This window comes from Ambystoma mexicanum, chromosome 14, assembly GCF_040938575.1.
Source record: "Ambystoma mexicanum isolate Mex_15411 chromosome 14, UKY_AmexF1_1, whole genome shotgun sequence".
Taxonomy (NCBI): Eukaryota; Metazoa; Chordata; class Amphibia; order Caudata; family Ambystomatidae; genus Ambystoma; species Ambystoma mexicanum.
Window position 1 is genome coordinate 317,251,880 of NC_090940.1, and position 19,662 is coordinate 317,271,541.

The following is a 19,662-nucleotide window of genomic DNA, read 5'->3' on the forward strand; positions in this document are numbered from 1 at the left end:
ACAAGCACTACCAGTCCAAAGTGCTTCCCTTTGGGTTGACCTCCGCGCCAAGGGTCTTCACCAAGCTCATGGCGGTAGTTGTGGCTCACATGAGGCGATCCGGGGTGCAAGACACCTGCCTACTACTGCACAGGTTGGGCTTCTCCCTCAACTGGAAAAAGTCCCATTTGACACCAGTTCAGTGGCTCCAGTTCATTGGAGCAGTCCTAGACACCCTGGTAGGAAGGCTTATCCTCCTGAGGAGAGAGTCAGAAACATAGCCCAGATGGTGCATTTGTTTCAGAACCATGCCACCCTTCCAGTGGCTTCCTTCCTCCATCTCTTGGGTCTCATAGCCTCCTGTGTTTTTCTTGTGCCAGAGGGCAGACTGCATATGATATCCCTCCAGTGGCTCCTGATGGACAAGTGGTCTCAGTATCTGGGAGCGCTCATGGATCGCCTTTCAGTGTCCAGCCAAGTAGTTTGTGAACTGGGCTGGTGGAACACGCACAGCAATCTATTGGCGGGCGAACACTTGTGGCCTCATTGGCCCCAGGCCTGAGTGGTCATGGGTGTGTCCATGAAGGGTTGGGGTGCCCACTGCAAGGATTTGCAGGTGAGAGTTCTCTGGTCTCCATCAGAAGCCAAGTGGCATATCAACAAGCTGAAGTTGCAGGCCATCAGGTTATTCCTGACAGATTTTGCTCCATCTCTCAAAGGGAAGCATGTCCTCGTCCTGACGGACAACACGGTGGCCATGCACTACCTCAACAAGCAGGGTGGTCTGCACTCCTGTCCACTCTGCACAGAGGCAATTCAGCTGTGGTTCTGATTGTGAGAGAACCAAATTTCGGTCTCTGCAGTTCATCTGGCAGGGGCAGAGAACAACTTGGCAGATGCACTGAGCAGGCAGAGCATGGTCTCACATGAGTGGGAAGATCCCAGATTCCCTCAACCTACATTCGTGGCTCTTGAGAGGTTGAGGTATGATGACTGGGACCTCTCAGGGGAGATACTTGAGGTGTTGCTGACAGCACGCAGACCATCTACAAGATTTCTGTATGCGTGCAGGTGGAGAAGATTTGAGACGTGGTGTAGGGAACGCGAGACTGAATTTATCTCTTGCCCCACCACCACAGTGTTGGAGCTCCTTCTGTCACTGGCCTCTTCAGGCCTTCAGGTTGCCACAGTCCAGGGGCATTTGATGGCCCTGTCTGTGTTCAACAGGTCCCGAGACCAAGGTTACTTTTTTACTATTCCGGTCATGGCCCAGTTCCTGAAGGGCATTCTCAAAAGGTTTCTGCCAACCCCATTTGTTGTCCCAGATTGGGACCATAATCTGGTTTTGACTTACTTGATGGCAGCTCCATTTGAGCCTATGCACTCATGTTCTTTGCAGCTGTTATCCCTTAGGACGGCGTTTTTGGTAACAATCACATCTGCCAGATGGGTTAACGAACTGCAAGCCTTGTGCTGCAAACCTCCCTTTCTGAAGTTCTTTCGTGAGAAAGGCTTTCTTAAAGTCAGACCCGGATTTCTTACTATGGTGGTTTCAGAGTTTCATCTGTCCCAGTCTATTGATTTACTTGTCTTTTACCCTCCTTCACATTCCTCGAAAGAGGAAGAGCTGCTCCACTGCCTTTACCCCAGGAGACAGATAGGTTTCTATGTTGTTTCCACATCCGAGTTTAGGAAATCGGACCAATTGTTTGTGGACCATTCCTTATCTAGAAAAGGTTTTGCTTTTGCCATCACTAAACAAACCCTGTCACGTTGCATTACTTTGTGCATATATCCTAGTGTTACCAATCGACGGGCAAGGAGCTTCCAGCGGGCATCAGGGCCCACTCAACCAGAGGGGTTCCAGCCTATACAGCCCTCCACAGAGGGGTTCCTGTTGGGATATATGCCAAGCAGCGACTTGGTCATCCTTACATACATTTCACCAAGCACTATACCTTGGATGTTGCACAGGGAGCTGATGCAAGGTTTGGTAGGGCGGTTCTACACAATCTACTGGTTTAAATCGTTTGCCCTCCTCCGTTATTCTAACTGCTTGGGGAGTCTAGCAAGATGAGGAATCTGTGGGAGAAAACCAATCAATTGAAGGAGAAATTACTCACAGTAATGTTCTTTATATGGATTCTTCTCCCGCAGATTCCTCCTGGGACTACTGGGGTTGTGACCATGCATCTACTGGGGCCGGTGGCATGCAGCTCTGTCCGGGCGTGGGGTGTTGGGATGTGAATGGGGAGTGTCCGGGAGGGGGTGGGGTTGGGGTTTGGAAGGTGCAAGGCACACGTTGATTAGTAACCCAGTTGCAGGTCCAACATTTGAATGGGGTCTTGGGGTAGGTGTAGCAAGGACATTGAAGGTCCATGCCCTTGCAATTCAATGGGAGGGTGGCCATGTGTGGGTGAAGGTGAGGGCTGGCATGGTTGTGGTGGCAGTTGTGGCAAGGCAGGCACACATGCAGTATATGGCGACAGGGTGCCTTGTGTCTTTATATGGGGGCATGCATGTTCACGTGACTGTACAGGGTGCCTGTGGAGTGTTCATCATGGATTTCACACATGGATCATTGTCAGGGGGCCTAGGTGTATGCCCACAACAGTGCCATGGGTGTTTATCCTGGTGTGTGAGTGTGCACGCAGGGTATGGGTGTGACAGTGTGCAGGTGACACAGTGAGGTGGACTGTCATGTGTATGAGAATGTGTCTGGCATGGGGGGCCGGTCATGGCACTTGGTTGCCACCATTTGCACATCTTAGGGAGAGGATGCAGGGCTACTGCTAGGAGTGATTTGGGGCATGGGGACTGTGTAATTGCCATTTCAGTCCTGTCGCGCTACGGTGGAGAGGGCAGGGTGGGCGGGGGGGGGTACTGTTGGGGTGACATGTCCATTGTGTTGGCCCATGTGTACCAGCAAATATGGGGTGGGTGGTGTGCATTGCCATGGGACACTATACAGGGCTGCTTTGCAGGGTTTGTGTGTATTGATGGTTGCAGGCCGGGACAGTGCTTACCATGGGCTTTGTTTCATGTGTGCCTGCACACGTGGCTGGACTGGGGTTTCACAGTGACGGACATCACAGGCCACAGGAGCTGGTGCTGTCCCCGGACCAATGTGATTGCAGGCACTGGGAATGTGGTGCGTGTTGGGCACATACTCAGTAGTGGCAAGGGAGTGGCTGCCTGGCAGTCGGGTATGTTACTGATATTGGGGCTTCATGTACTCCCCGCCCTCGACAGGTGTCCCAGCTTCGGCCTCCGCAGCACCCACTCCTTCAATTTTCTCCATGTGCAGCCCACTGCCGCACTTCTCCTACCAGGGCAGGAGCCGGATTGGGGAGGAGGGTCCACCACTTGTTGCCATGCACTGTCTGCGGTGTGCAGACGGGTGGTTCCTGACCCTTCGTCGGAGGTCGTCCAATTGCTTGTGGCAGTCATTCACTGGGCGTGGCGTTGTCCCCACCAGACACACCTTTTGTGCCACCTCCTGCCATATTTTATTCTTCTGCTGCTGGGGTCAGCAGTGCTGGTCTGTAGAAAACGGCTCCTCAGCATGCTCCACCATGGTGTTGGTGAGCATGTGCAGCTCTGCCTCTGTGAAGCATGGCTTGCGCTGACCGGTCTCCGGGATGTGAGATGCCATGCCATGGGATTTATTTCTGGAGTCATGCGGGGTGGATGGCTGCTGGCACCCTCGGATTGCAGTGGATTGTGATTTTGATGATGGCCGCAGGCTAGTTTCCTGTTACGGCGATCATGTAATTTCCGGTCACGGTGTTTCCGATCATGGTATTAGCGGGTGCCGCTGTTTCCGGGGCCTCTGCGTCCGGCATGTTCATGCCGGAAACAGGGGCATCAGCACCCTGGATGGCAGTGCAGCGGGCGTATGGCCTTTTTCCCGGTGTTACCGTGATGCCGGTGTGACTGTTTCTGGCATGCCGGGATGCAAGCGCCGGATTAAGCGTAGTCAGCCGTGACACCGCAGATTTACTGCCAAACTTGTAATGAGGCCCTTGAAGTCCCTAATGGCAAAGTTATTTTTTCAGGTTCGATTTTCACTTTTAAACTCATCTCTGTTCCTTATAATATTCTTTAGAGGAATATCATATGGATCAGTTGTCAGACTTGTTTGAAAAGAGGAGTACAGTTCTTTTAAGCTGTAATTATGTACAGATTTTCTTTCACTGCACCTTTGGGCGTTGGGGAGGTTTTTCACTTTATAAGTCTTCAGGATTTTGGAAAGATTTTTATTTCTTCCGATGCCTAGGTCTTTGTAATTATTCTCACCCATTTTTATATGTTTAGCTTGTGGGGCAAAAAGATGATTGTTACAACAAGCAATTATATACTTTGCCATTGAGGAGATATCTCCCTAGAGGAAGACCAATACGGTGTCCCATCCCACAGAGTCCTCTCGTTCCCCTGGGCCCGGTTTCCTCCCAGGTGATCCTCCCGCAGAACAAACCTCCCGGCCACTAAGGTCAGGATCAGAAAGCATATGCCTTTCCATGGCTACCTGGGAGGAGACTTTAAGTAGGGATTTAGTGATGAATCTCTAGGCTTCATCACAAAAGGAGGAGGAAAGGTGTGAGGGGGATAGGTAAGCAGGATCGTCCCAGAATCCTAACCTTGAGCAGAATCTTGCAGTGGTGGAGAGGGACCATGTCGCAACTGAATGCCTAGATTAATGATCCGCTGAACCTGGACTACACCACAAAGTTAATCCCTGTCAAGTACTGTATCATGACGCTGTCGAGTACCTGTTCTACTTTGGTGATGCTGACTTGGTTCTTTGCTACTTCGAGATTTCAGAATGGCTGCAATGTGGAGAAGAAGCTGACCTCGGGACACCCGCTGCGGCTGGACTTGAAAGGGCACCCAGAGATTTTCTCCCTGCACCACGGATCAGCTTCACTTTTATTAATGTGGAGCAGGTACAGTGTCAAGCACTGAACTGGGCAGCTGTCTGCAATGGTTGGCAAATCACTCACCGGATCGGGACAGGCAAACGCGACTGTCAGGAAGCAGGCGAAGACGAGATCCCCAGAAGAAGGATGGAACTAACAGAAGAAGCAGGGCAGAGCAGGGGAAAACCAGGCAAGAACAGGGAGACAATAGAAAATAGGCTTGGCTGAAGAGGAGAAGGAACAGGAGAAAAGGGAACTGAAGACAGCCAGGTAGAGGAAGGAATGCTCTGTCAGGGGACAGGCAAACGCACAGACAGAATTAGTGGGAACCACTAACAAAACACTGGTATGAAGCACATTCAGACACATCCTGTTTTGACCATGCCGGGTTGAAATACCCGAGCATTATGGGATTGAAGCTCCCGGCATTCACAGAGGTTGTCTTGGCAATCTGGAATGCCAGCCAGAGAATGTATGCGCACAGGCACGGTGCCGGAATTCCGTGCCTGCGTAGTCCCGTCAAGATGGCGGTGCCCATGAAGCGCTGAAGCGGGTCGTCTGCAGTTTCAGCCCTTGTCCTTGCCATCACCTTTTGTTGCCGCCACCGTGCTGCTGCTGTCATCGCAGGAAGCCGTCAGTGCTGATAGTCTCGATGAAGGTAAGCGAGGAGCGCAGCAGTGACCATTGGACGTGACAATCAACAAGAGTCATGATAATTGATACCCTTTGAGGACATATCCCTAAGCACCAGGTGTCACAAGTTTCTCCCTTTCTCACCTGTTTCTCTTTTCTTGTGACTTTCTTGGGTGTAGCTTCCTTCTTTCTTACTGTCTGGTACTTGTATAAACCTGGACGCGGGTCTTCGGAGTCCAGCGTGAGGTTGTAGCCTTCCGTTAGGAAGCGTTCAGTATCCGGGCGAGGAACCAGGAAGAAGGCGAGTCGGTTTGAAAGGAGTCGGGCTCTGACTCCGAGCACGGGGATTTTCCAGGAGATTAACCACGAAAACAAGGTAAGGGGAAAGGAATGAAAGAGTTCCAGGAAGGAAGGAAACAAGGTATCAAGGAGAGCGCGAAGCGAACTTCGGAAACGCACGTCTAACTACACCAAACAGTAGCGTTGAGATGTGTGGCACCGCGGGGGCGTGGCCTTTTACTAGGAAGCCGTACATTGCATGAAAAGGCTGGTGTGCCGCGCTTCGGAAGCGCCGGCCATGATGGTAGGATAGCGGAGTTTACAGCGCGGTGCATCATAGACCATGAAGTCCAGAACGGGCGAATTCGGCGGATCATGACACCAAGGATGTTGGTGCCAGGTGTTTCACAATTCCAGGGGGCCCGTGGTGACATCCTGACAAGTCCAACCCTAGGCAAGCAAGATGCCAAGCAAAATCTGTGGGACACTCAAAAGCCCAAAGTCACGGAAAGGTAGATTTGTTCAGGGAAACAAGAAAGGACTGAGAAACGTGGTCTTAGGAAAAACTAGCTTCCCAAAGCAGCACCCACGTAACTGGTGAATATGATTGAAGTCCCCAGCTCCCAAAAGAAGAAGAGCTGCCCAATTCTAGATCAAAGAAACATGACTTATCACATCGTAAGTCATACTTGGATAGGAAAGGATGCAAAAAGCCTATTTGGTCGAAATAGACTCTACCCCTAGTATATAGGGTAGGAGAGGATATTGTCTTGTCTGCATGTTAACATGGCGATAAAGGGGGGTAGAAATCACTTGGCTGTGAAGAATCAATGAGTCCTGGAAATAAGAGCTTAATCATGGAATAAGAACCTTACAGCAATAACCCATCATCCCAAACCAGTCTCATCATGTGTTGTCACCCTACAGTCAATGTTACTTTATCAGTCTCTTATCAGTGTTAAACTTGAGCACTGCAAATCCATCCACTAATGGCTTACAGGCATCTCTCAAAGTTGGTACACCAGGCATCCAGGTCCTCCTTCATATGAGAAGGACCTGGGTGTAAAGGAAAGGAAATGGATGGGATAGTCACACCTGGCCAACACCAATGCCTAGGCAGGTGCTTCCACCAAGCAGTTGAGCAGAGGTGCATGATCAACGTTATCAAAAGCTGCAGACGAGCTCAAGGTGTTCATGCGGCAGAACTGCTATCTTCAAACACCTGGTGGAGGTTGTCCAAACATGCACAGAGGTGCAGTGAAATCATGTTTGTTGGGGGTTCCGAAAACCAGGGGCTTCCTCGAAATCTGAGATAAAAGAAACTGGTCTGAAATGGGCAGACGAGAAGTGGTCCAGAGTGTGTGTTGTTTTGGTTTTGTAGCAAAGTTGTGACTACTATGTTTCATTTACGCATGCACTATCCTAATAATAGTTGTTAAAACTGGTATGGTCATGTCATCAAGTACAGACATTTTGGATGTGGTTTTGACAGCGGTTGGTGTTTAAGGTTGCCTTATAGGGCCTGCTCCAGGTGTCCCACTCTACCACCACCAGGGCTTGTAGTTGATCTTTAGATACAATGAACGGCACGAGGATGAAGCAGAAGAACATTTGGGGTTGTGACCGCAAAGTATGGGAATGTCTGAACCGACACCTCACGGAATGGGTTGTATTGGTGTGTTTATCGAGTTATGCACTCTACACCTGCAGTCATAGCTTTCAAAAATAACCCTTCATCCTTTCAAGGTCGCCGATTGAGTACCATTAAATAAGGCAATAATAACACCTGACATCACCCGGATGGATAGGTTAATAGCAAAGTTCTAGCCTAGGGAACAGATGATGCCCTGTTGCGTTGGTTCAATACCGCGGCTGGGCCCGGTCAGCCCTTCATCCTCATCCTTCCGAGGTTGATAAAGTGTGTACCACAAGTGGGTAATAAGGGTGGCAATGATTTTTACAGCACTTGAAACCTAGAAGAATCTTACATTAAGTGCTGTATATGTATTATTATTACCTCACTTAAAGGTGCAGATAATCTGCGCACAAGGCTATGTACAAACCTGACATTTTCTAGTGTTATGGAATCTTCGGAACTCTGGGCTGCCAGCAGCAGAAGTAGTGGCAGGTGCGGCCTTTACTAAGGACGGTTTCCCAACAGTTGATGGACACCGTGTGCTTGATCCATTACGTGTTTATATTGGGGTAATTGTGTTGCCAAGATAGCTAAATGAGTTGATGAATCTCATGCAAAGTCGTCTGCTTAACCTGCAGGCCCCAGGTTTGGCCCTCGGCACGTTGACTCTGCCTTTCATCCTTACGACGTTGATAAAATGATGTCTAAGTCTGTTATCTAGCATCAATTGACACTGTGGGAGGGGAGCTTACCAGTATTTCGGTGTAACGGTTATTTTGTGCTTTTGAAAATATGTTTTCCTTCCAAAATGAGTTTAGGTAGACCCTGTTTTATCGCAATTGGCTTATTGTTGTTACCATTTCTCGGTGCGGGGCTGGTAGGTCCTTGTACAACCTTCTATCACTGTAACGCGCCACACCAGCTTCTTTCTTGGAAGCCACATTCCTTGTGCATTGAAAATAACCAGAGAATGCAAACTGCAATAATCAAGCAGCATAGCATCCCCGCTCACTCACGGTGGCGGACTGCATATGCTGCACTGCCCCTGCTTGCATCCTTGGAGCCCTGGCACGCCTGCTGAGCACTGGAGATTGTGGCCCTCAGAGATCCCCGCCCCCAGGTAACGCCACCGGGCCAGAAATTTGAACTCCCTCCTGTGCGTCTGCACATTCGCGTTCATACTGTTTACCACAAGCATTCTAGGTGAGCCTTTGCACGTGTGCGAAATGGCCAGTCACCCTGAATCGGCTGCTGAAGGGAAAGAAATACGTGACACCTGCCCTGCTCCGGTTACTGAGTGCATTAATATTAAATCTACTCGGGACAGCGGCCTGAACTTTGCCCCTCCTTTCCGTATCGTGGTGTTATCTTTCCCGTCCTCAACCCTGGACTGTGGTTTCTTCTTTCTTCAACAGGTAACCCCTGACCTTTGCCCTTCCTTTCCTTGTCTATCCTCCCACATTCAACCTTCTCTTTTTTTTTGCCTAAATCCCTATTAACTTAGCCACAGTCCTTCCTTTAAGCAATAATCCCCCTCGGGCTGAAACGGGGGCGGGGGCACGACGATCCTGTAGTTTAAAGGGTCAGAACTGAGCTACAACATGTGGCCTTTACTTTTTTTTTCTTTTTTTGCTAAAACAAACTACGGCATCTGTCAACTAATACATTATCCATGTTACTCCACTCGCGCCTAACGGTCGCCCATCCACTTGGGCCTACCTACACCCCACCTTTGCTTTACCCTCGGAACCTAGTTTTCCCCCTCTACGAACAAAACAAACCTTGCAGCAATCCTCGAGAAGGGTCCTAAACCCTCCCCGCTTGCTCCATCGTGGCTACCCAGAGTAAGGGAAAATGCTGACATGATGTGGCTTGCCAGGAAGGTTAAGGACAGGCAAAGAATGTGGTATATCAAAGAAGAGCTGTCAAGAGAACCAACATTCATGAAGGAGATAGAGTGACGATAAGGGTGCCGTACAAAGGCCATGTTACTGGTTCACGTCACAGTGCTCCTCCCCCCATAGTGCAGCAGTGAAAATGGTGGTAGCCAAAGTAACCAACCAGATATGAATGCAAGATGAGCGAAAGTGGAACCTGAAAAGGGTAGCATTGTTTACCAGGAACAGTAGGGAACCCAGTGTAGTGGAAGGTGGTACCCAAGGTGATATCACAGTGCAGCCTGAAAATAAAGTGAGACCGACTGAATACCTAAGTGGAGGTGATGAACACATGATGGAGGCAGGGGAAGACTGGGTATTCAACAGAGAGACCTTTTCATCTCCCCGGAGAGTGAAAGAGGACTTGTCACAGGCACCTGAACAAGAAAATGAAAACCTAGTGAATGGAACAGTCCCAAGCGTCCTACTCTATAGATCCACACATGCCAAGAAGAAGCCTTCTTGGTAGGATTACTTTATTATGGACTTAAATGTTCCTCTTCATCAAAGAAAGGAGGTATGTGGAGCGCGGGACTAGCAAGAGGAAACGTGCGATAGTCGGAGTCTTGCAGGACCAGGCAATGACGGGAACAGACATTATTAGCGTATGCAAGATAATAGAGCAGGAGTTACCTTCACTGCTCTTGCACGCAAGGGCATATAACTTAATATAAAGCTGTAATAAAGAATTCATTCAGACAAAGTCACCTAGTGTAAACTTTACTTGCCAGTGTAATGTGATGACTTGAGAGAATTTGTCCCTGCTCCCCAAAGGGGAGCCCCCCCGTGAGGCTAGGGAGATGAGTCCCCTCTGCACACTCTCCATGGGGATCGAGGTAAGTGGGACCTCACCGGGAGAGCCTCCCCCTTGGGGACAAGGCCTCCCGTTCCCGTGAGGAACTCCCTGATGCCCTCCTTGATGCACTGGTCTATATGGAATTGTTTAACATGACAGAACATTATCAATTCCTTAAAGATGAAGCAAACTTATGCTATCAACAACAGGAAACTAAGAATATCCCTTTAAATCAGTCCCTCCAATTGACTTTGCCGAGGATGCTGAAAAGGGATGATATGACAAGAGAGCGTGAGAGATGGCGAAAAGCTGAGGGAAGCAGGGAAGCCCCCTGTGCATAGCAGAGCGGAAGGAGGCGGAGCTCTCACAGAACACAGAGCCCGCATAAGGTAGTCAAGGTCAGCGCAGAGTCAAAGACTCTGGAAGACCAGTGTATGAGAACGGAAGAAAACACAACACAATTGGAGAGAGTGAGTTTGGTGGTGGCATGACCACACAGCAACAGTGGTGGCCAGTCTGCCCACATTACATCGCCCATACCACAGATGAGAGAAACCCACTCCGAAGCCGAGATACACCGCAAGTTCAATTCGGAAGACGAAAACAAAATACACGTGAAACAGGCTGCACAATAAGTGAGCTGCGGAACTACGAAGAAGCAGAGAGAGAGACCAAAACCTTACTGGTGAAGTTACCGCTCAGAATAGGAGGTAATACGGTGAATGGGGTTACCGGACAGTTAAGAGGGACTCATTATAACTCGAACACAACCTGTCCCAGTATTAATGAGAACCATGTCCATGAAAGGCAGAGCTATATGAAATCCACAACGTGGGAGAGGAGTAGAGTTGAAAACTCGTTGCCTTTGGAAAAGGGAAAAGCCAACCCAGATCCCAAAGATGAGAAAGAGAATATAATAAAGACATTTGGGAAATACACACCCAGGAGACCAGGAAGACAAAGCTTGAATATGAAACATCAAGCTGGGAAGAGAGGCTAGACCCTGAATAAGAAAGAGAGAGGGAACAAAAGAGATTGTTTGCATAAAAGGGGAGAGGTCAGTCCCGTACAAGAGTTACATAATGTAATCCAGAAGATAACAAGAGACTAATTGCGTATGGTCTATTAATTGGAACGAAAGAATATATAAAACCCTGTAACAAAGCATAGCATAGCAACCAGGAGAATGGAGTTAGAATAGGTTAGAATTGGACAGTGGATTGACTTGTTTTTGGACCTTCATCCTGACTGACGAGTGCCCTAGTTAGTAAAATAGGTAGGGAACACCCCATAAATATAAGGAGAGCTAGGCCTTCTTTTACTTTAGAATAAATATCATGCTTTTAATGCCTTCTTAGCCTTTGTATCCTTCTTCTGATCCTCCACAGTAATTACATACCACTTTGCTACACATCGCCCGCCGCTGAATCTCCCAGCATGGGATTCTTTTGCATTATGTGGCACTATCACCAGCTATAACCGTACAGTGTTGATTTTCCATCACATAAAGCCAATGTCTGTGATCAGCTTTTTATAGCATGTATTGTATTTTTTGTACATCTGAGTTCACAAGCTGTCTATACTGTGACATAGGGCTGCTTCACGATTTGGGCTGAATTGGAGAGCCGGCCACTTACTACCCAGTGCGTTTCAGTGAAAGGCTTCCTTTATTTGTTGCCAAGAAGTCCACACCGTCCATGGCTTCTATGTAGTTTTCAAATGTAATGTACCATTGGCGCATGGGGTTGTAGTTCTCCTGACACATCTGACAAGAATGGCGGAAGCACCAGACCTTTCTTAGCTCAAAAGATGGTATGAAGAGGTGAGTGGAGTGATCTGGCGAAGTTAGATAGCGTGGGGTCAACCCTAGATCTCATTACCACAGCTGTGATTTAAATCAGCCTTTTCTGACTCCGTGTTAAGAGCCAGGAAGGGTGGATATAAAAACACCTTTATTTGCTAAGCTCATGTCTCCTGACACCACCATGGATTCTTGCACAGGAAAATATGTCTGCTGCAGGCTGTTTCACTGTGCTGCAGCTTGTGCTCCTCAGTCCACCATGTGCATGCAGATATGTACTAGTTCATCTGCGCTGGAGCATCTCAGGCAAGGAGGGGAGTAATGGGAGCAGGGAAGGGACATTGCAAGCAAGGAGATGCAGCGCAAGGACACTACTGTAGCCAATGACTGTAGATCCAACCTGTGCCCCAAGTAGGGAAAGAAGTGTTCATAATAAACCTGTTCAACTGAGAAAGGAAGTTTGTACAAGTCTCAAACCTACACCATCTTTTTATAGTCAAAACTATGAGAACTACTCATAGGAAATGATTTCTGTAGCTCTAGTCTTCTGCCATGCTTTTTCCACGACATGAGGGCATCAATGGCCAACAGCCTTAAAGGAAGAGACCTTTGCTTCTTGGACTTGCACCCTAATTACTCCAACGTATAATTGAACCTAGTCGTGAATGATTTATTTTCATGAGCAGGTGTATGTTAATAATGTGTTGTTTTATTGGCGACTGTAAAGATACCAATAACTGCTGTAAATAGCATGAACAGTTATGAGAATCTGTGGAAAGGAACCATATAATACAATTGTATAAAAAGCATTGCAAATAATCTGAGGTGCGGGATGATCAAATTGCGCAAAAACACCCACCGTGTCTTTTTAGAAATTAGATGATCAAAGCCACTCCAGAAATAACCAAATGTAAAGTCTACTGCATCCTACTATTCTCTTTGACAATATTCTTAAATTAATAGTTATGGTGTGTGTCTCCTCGCTTCAGCTGAAGTTTACATTGGCATTGGGAAGCCTGCCGAAGCCACAGCTTGTACTCAAGAAGCAGCCAACCTCTTCTCCATGTCGCATAACGTGCTCTACATGAGAGGCCAAGTTGCAGAGCTTCGAGGAAATATTGACGAAGCCAAACGCTGGTATGAAGAGGCCTTGTCGATCAGTCCTACTCATGTCAAAAGCATGCAGCGCTTGGTAAGTCTTCCAAATGACAACATTAGTTCCATTAGGACTAAGAATACTGAAAACAAACCATTATTATAAACATGGTAACCAGGTGGTAAATAAGGACAATTGTTTGCAGAAAATGCATCTTCTCCTGGAATCATGAACTTGCATCCAACCCACAAAGTCTGTCTTTTCCTTTATGATTTCTAGCATTTTGTATTGCTCTCCATCCAGAACTGTATTTTTCACCAATGTTTTCTGAGTCTGACAGTCCTTTGCCGAGAAGGGCACATCCGTTTGTTTGCTATGCCACAGATGGCACAGAAAAACAATCAGAGTCTTTGAGACAGTTCAAGGGTGTTATTTTTGTTTGAGGGCTCTATGGCCATCCCAATCTTGTTTTTCTTGGTTTAACCCCTACTGTCTAATTCCTGGCTTTTGCTAAGGATGGCTCCCTAAAGGCTGGCTATCTAAACTCTACCAGGGACTTTCTATCTTTCCCATTTTTAGCCAAAGGTTAGTGTTCTGAAGGGAGTTTGGATAGTGCATTGCTTTCACTCTCTGGTCTTCAGGCTACTTCAGTCATGTCCACTCACCTCTTCTCTACACTTACTACCGCTCTCCTCTGGCTTACTCCTCCCATCAGGTCTCTGTCACTCAGATATTTCACTCCTCCTCCCCTCCACCCTTTAATGTAACCAATCCACTTAACTATTCCCCTCTCCACTCGCTCCCACCACCAGTACAGCTCTCCTCCTCCCACCACTACTACTACTCACTTTCACATCTTACACTGACTTCTATTCACCTGCCACTATCTCTCTGCAATTGGTGTCCATCAGTATTTAGGTAGTGAAACTGAGTGGTAGATAGCTACATATAAGTGTAAATGGGTGAGAAGATACACAGATCAAAGATTCACAGACTACACCGGTGAGACGAATCCCACATGTTTGTCACCTCTCCCCAAGGGGCAGCCACCCGCTTTGGGCTGGGCAGGCGAGCCTGCTAGGCTTAACACCCTCTAGGGCACATGGTAAGCAGTATCCCTCAGAAAGCAACTGGAAAAACAGTAGAAAGGCCAGCCTCGTAGAGGCATGTCATAGCCAGAACCAATCAGAAAAGAGCACCCGCGCAGTCCTCAGAGTTCAATAGCACTGCAGGGCACATTGGGCATGGGGATGCTTGTAGAGAATGAATGCCGGAAGTGGTGTCGACAAGGCCCTGCAGGCGAGCCACCCGAGCCGCGCAGGGTGACATCCAGAACAAGCATGGACTACTTCAGAGAATCACGGTAGAGTCCGGTGGAGCTGCCCACAAATCTCTGCACCGAGCAAGTGGAAACAGAGAAGACACCGGCCGAAGCGTAGTCCAGTGGACGACTCGCGTAAGTAGCTCCGCACCAAGAGGAGAATCTAGCGGACTACACAGCCCCCCCAGAGAGCCCTACTGGTAACACACAGGTATACAGTGGCTCCAGAGGAACTGGAGGCAGCCGAGAAAAAGAAGCCCTTAGGGGGGGTCTCAGACAGATGCCCCGGAGAGGAGAGAATACAGAGAAGCCCCAAGAGTGGGGAAGAAAGGTGACAAAAGCTCCAGAGAGGGGCCCTGTAGTGGGCAGAATGAGTGAGAAAAGCTCCAGAGAGGGGAGAACACAGAGAAGCCCTGGGTGGAGATGGGAAGTAAGAAAAGCACTGAAGCAGGGAGAGCCCGGATGCCCCAGAGTTGGGAGACCACCAAGAAACCCCATAGTGGAGAGAAAGAAAGAGCAGAGGCCTAGACTGGGAAAAGAAGGAAGAAACCTCAGTGGGGAATGACAAGAGAGTAGCCCATGAGTGGGGAGAAAGAGACTGATGAGAGAGAGATGGCCAGAAAGACCTGGCTGGAGCCCCCCAGTATAACACCCCAGCAGTAGAAGAACTGCACCCTTGGGATTGTTCAGATAGGCATGGGTCCATGGTAAAGAGACACAGGAGTGGGGGGGGGTCAGAAGCCTGCAGCCATCCTTTGTTTAAGCAGTGGCCCAGAGTCTGTCTTGGTTCATTTGTTTTCTTAAGACATAGGGAAATACACTAGGTTAGAATAGGATTCGGGACAGAGGTCTACATTTCTCTTTAGCCACCTTGACATCTTCTTTTGACTTTCTTTTATATAGAGTTGGGATTAGTAGCACCGGCTTTGGGACACAGACTAGGCCTTCTTTCTTTAAAGAGAAAAATAAATACTTGTGGGAATCATGTCTCCTTATCTGTCCACAGTGGATTCTTAGATCAGCTTTAACATATGAGAATCAGTGTAAAGATGTGCAGACCAGGGCTTACATTTCAGATCATTGCGCAGATGGATTGATTGGTGGACAATGGATAGACCAATGGATTCATCTGTAAACTATTTGTTATAGTTTGTTGTTGGGTACACTGGTAGATGGATACCTAGGTGTGTGAATAGGTAGATAGACGGGTAGACTAGTTGCTAGTTTGATATATTGGTATGCAGATTGATATATTGATTGGTTAGTGGTAGATATGTAGCATATAGTTATTGATGGAGGAAGGTTAATTGGTAAGTAGATGATTTATCAGTGAGTAGCGATAAAATAAAGTGTAGCTTGTACTTTGGATGCTAACTATGTGCAGCAGTGTTTCGGTACATCACTGGGTAAATGGACACATCAATCGTTATAATACATTGTGGGGTACAGCGGTGGGTTGATTGGTTGGTTAATGACACGTTATAGGGTTGATGGGTAAACTGATATGTAAATGAGTAGATCATTTGAGAAATAGACAGCTGGGCTGGTAAATAAATTGATGGGTAAATTAGCGGTTAGTACAAAAGGATGCCACTGGATTTGTAGGCAAATTATTAGAGAATATGGTTAAATTATCATGTAGACAGGTAAACCTCTATATAAAAGTACCTATCAATAGGAACGTGATTAAACAGGTAAATCGTGAGGTATATATTAAATCACTTGGAAGGTCGATCAATGTGAAAAGGTATAGGCAAATGAGTAGATTGGTAAACTTAGAAGTTGATGAGTTAGTAGCTAGATTTGACTAGTAGAAAGGAAGCCCAGAAAGATTGGTGGGATCATGGGTAGAATTGTGGCCAAATGGGTTGATTGATTGGTAAATTGGCATGAGGATGGTCCACTGTTTGTGGACATTCATTTAACTGTAGAAATAGAAAGTCTATGTTTATGGGTAGAGGGGGACACCTCTAGATGAATGCATGAGTAGACTTTTGGTTCTATTGAGGGAAGAACTTTAGATACACACCATTGATGAATATTTGGATAGTTTTATTATTATTGTATTTATTGAGCGCAGACCTGGCTTTGACGAGCAATGGAGCACTTTACATAGGTATATAACAATTCAGATGCACAACGGAGCACTTTAAAGAGGTATACAACAGTACAGACGCATAACGGAGCACTTTTCAGAGGTAACAGAATAGATATACAGCGGAAGTAGGCTACAGAGGGGCACAGTGGAGGGGTACAGCTGTACAGGGTGGCGGGGAGGAGAGGGGCAGATGGCATCTAGCGATTCAGGTTTTGTGGGGGGGGCAACATGATGGCCTAGTTGTTGAGGAGGGACTCCTTCAAGAGGTGAGGCTTGAGTTCTTTTCTGAATTGTTGGAGCAAGTGTGATGGTGAGGGGGGTGGAGGTTCCATAGTCTTGGGGTCGTAGGCAGAGAAGGCTTGTTTTCTGGTCCTTTCCTTTTTGCAGCAGCAGATTTTCGCTGAGGTTGAGTTCTTAAGTGTACCCAAGGTGCTGACGATTTCAGTTTGCTCGTGCCAGTCAATGGAGGTTGAGAGGGTGGCATTGAGTGTTTCCAGTAGAGAGTCGCAGTTTGGTTGGGGGTGTTTGGCCATGTGAGGTGGAGTTTGGCAAGGTCATGCTTGAGGGCTTCCACTGGGAAGTTCTTGAAGGACCTGAAGGTTTTTCTGATGGGTTTCTACTGGGACTGCTTTACTAGGGAGGTGTGCAGGGTTTTGAAAGGCATGGCCAGATGGTCAGAGCCAGCAAAGTGGGAGAGGAGAGCTGTAGTGGAGGGAAGAAAGTGCGTGATGATTAGGTTGAGGATGTTACCGTTCTTGTGTGTTGGGTCTTTCATGTGCTATGTGAGGCTGAGGGTGGTGAGAAGGCCGAGGAGAGCTTCCTTCATCGGTTTAGTGGCCTTATTGCTTTGGAGGTTGAATTCACCTAGGAAGATGTTGTTGGCCTGCCGAGTGACATGTTGGTGACCAGGTTAGTGAAGTTTCTGATGAAGGCAATGTTGGGTTTGGGTGGTCTGTAGATGAGTTGGAAGGTGACTGTGACCATCTGGGAGAGTAGGAAGGGGCAGGAGAGGACTTTGAAGTTGTCAATGTCAAGTCTTATGCAGGGCCACATGGTCTTATGGATGACTGCAAGGCCTCCACCTGTCTTGTTCCGACAATCTCTGTGTTGGATGCTGTAGCCTTTGGGGACACGGACGTTGCGGATGTGGGTGCCAGCCAGGTCTCTGTGATGAAGATGATGTCAAGGTTGTGTGTAGTGATGAGGTTAGCGATGTCTGCTGCATGGTGATAGCTTCAACGACCGTGTTGTGGATGGTGAGGGTGTTCTAATCCCCTTGAGGCTGATGGCAGTGAGGTTGTTGCATTACGGAGTCCATGCCTTAGAGGAGGGGCGATGTTGTTGGCGTTGCCTGGTGATGGCCAGTGGGGACGGAGGGAGAAAATACATGTCGGCACGTGTTTACCTGTTGTCTGAGCAGGGGTTTGGGCTCTGGGTATCCTGGTTCGAACAGGCCCAAACAGGAATACACCATAGGTTAGATCAGTGGTTGAATGGCTAAATATGTGGGTTGGTACGTGTGTTCGTGAATATCAGTAGAAAGGTGTGCATAATGGTTTTTTATATGGCTAGATGGGTGGGTATGTGGATAGCTAGTGGATTGATTTGTGGCCAGTTTACAAATAGGAAGACTGGTGATTAGATTGGTAAAGCACTGGCTATATAGGTTGATTGATGAGCAACTAAGTTGATCGATCCATTGATGAGTAGCTAATGGATAGATGATTAGATAGGCTGGCTACTTAGTTGGTAAGTAAATAAATCAGTTGTTTGTGTTGATGAGATGAAGGCGTGCAACTAGGCCAATCAGTAGATTGGTACATGGATAGCCCATGAGATGAATTGGTAGGTTAATGAGTAGAATTTGTGATAAGCGCCTCAGGTCAATCTCTAGATCTAACTACTAAATTGTTTGGTTTACTGTGTAGGTCTGCATCTTGGAGGGAAGATAAGTGACCTAGTGGACAGAATAAGTGAGTAGTTCATTAGGTGCAGGTGTAATCAGTAAGCGAATAGATGGGTAGACTGCTGAATAGATAGGTTGATGGGTTTATTAGATACGTATGTCAGAGGAGAAATGGGTAGACCAGTGGGTAGATTGATGGTTCTTTGTTCAACAGGTGCAGTAGTGGATAATCGGGAGGATGACTTTGAAAAGGGTAAACCAGTAGGTAGTTGGCTCAACAGTTGGATTAGAGGGGCAGAACAGTATGTGGGTGGGCAGGCTGTGTCTAAATAGGCAACTCACCTGGTGTGTCGGTAAGTGGGTAGATCCATTGTTGTATAAAGGGAGAGTGATGGCAAGCTCAGTTTCTAGATGTGGATAGATGTGGGGATGGGTGCATTGATTAATGCAAAGTGGGGTGGGATCAGTGCACAAATGGCAAAGCCAGGTATGTCATTGTTGGTCAAACAAATGGTTAAATGGGTGTTTATTAAATGGATGGATAGATGGATAGGTGGATAGAGGTAGGTGAGCAACCTAGACAGGTGGCTACGGGGCTAGAGCACTATGTAAATTAGGAGGTTGGTGAAAATATGGCTAGTCTGATGGATATATGGCCAAATAGATGAACTGCCCATATATAGAACAATTAATTGATAAGTCAATAAGGTCACTAGATGGGTAGATTTGTGAGGATAGGGGTGTGTAGTAGTCAGAGAAATGGGTTGTTTGGTTAGATTTCTGCTTGGATGACTAAGCCTAGGAGTAGACTGGTGAATAGAATGGTAGATGATATGTCAGTTGTTGTCAAGGTTTATGGTTGGAAATATGTCACATAGGCAGATCAGTATAAGAATAGGTGGGCTGATAGATTGATTTAAGGTCAAATACTAGATACACTGGTAGAATGTTTTATCGACCCGTTGGTACATCAAGAATCACATGAGCAGACTGGGAGGTGGAAGGATACAGTGGGGGTAGATCAGAAAGTATATAGATGGAACAAAGGGGTTGGTAGTAAAGTAAAGTCTTGCATAGATGGGGGGTGTGCTTATGAATAGAGCAGTATGAATAACTATGAGCTGTTGGTGGGTGAAGAAACTGATTAATAGATCAGCGCATATGAATAGATAAGTGTGTAGCAGGGCATATCAATGGATAAAATTAAAGGTAGAATGGTGTCCTGCTGAGTACAATCACATTGATCATTTATCCAATAATT

General features: G+C 47.3%; 1 protein-coding gene across 2 annotated transcripts in view; it reads left to right on the forward strand.

Annotated features, from left to right (window-relative positions):
* Nucleotides 1-19,662, forward strand: part of TTC7B (tetratricopeptide repeat domain 7B) — a 2,178,739-nt gene that overhangs the window by 1,805,246 nt on the left and 353,831 nt on the right. For both annotated transcript variants that reach the window (XM_069637452.1, XM_069637451.1), the window contains one exon: nucleotides 12,970-13,172. In XM_069637452.1, the coding sequence (XP_069493553.1) occupies nucleotides 12,970-13,172 (203 nt within the window). The remainder of the gene's footprint in view (nucleotides 1-12,969; nucleotides 13,173-19,662) is intronic.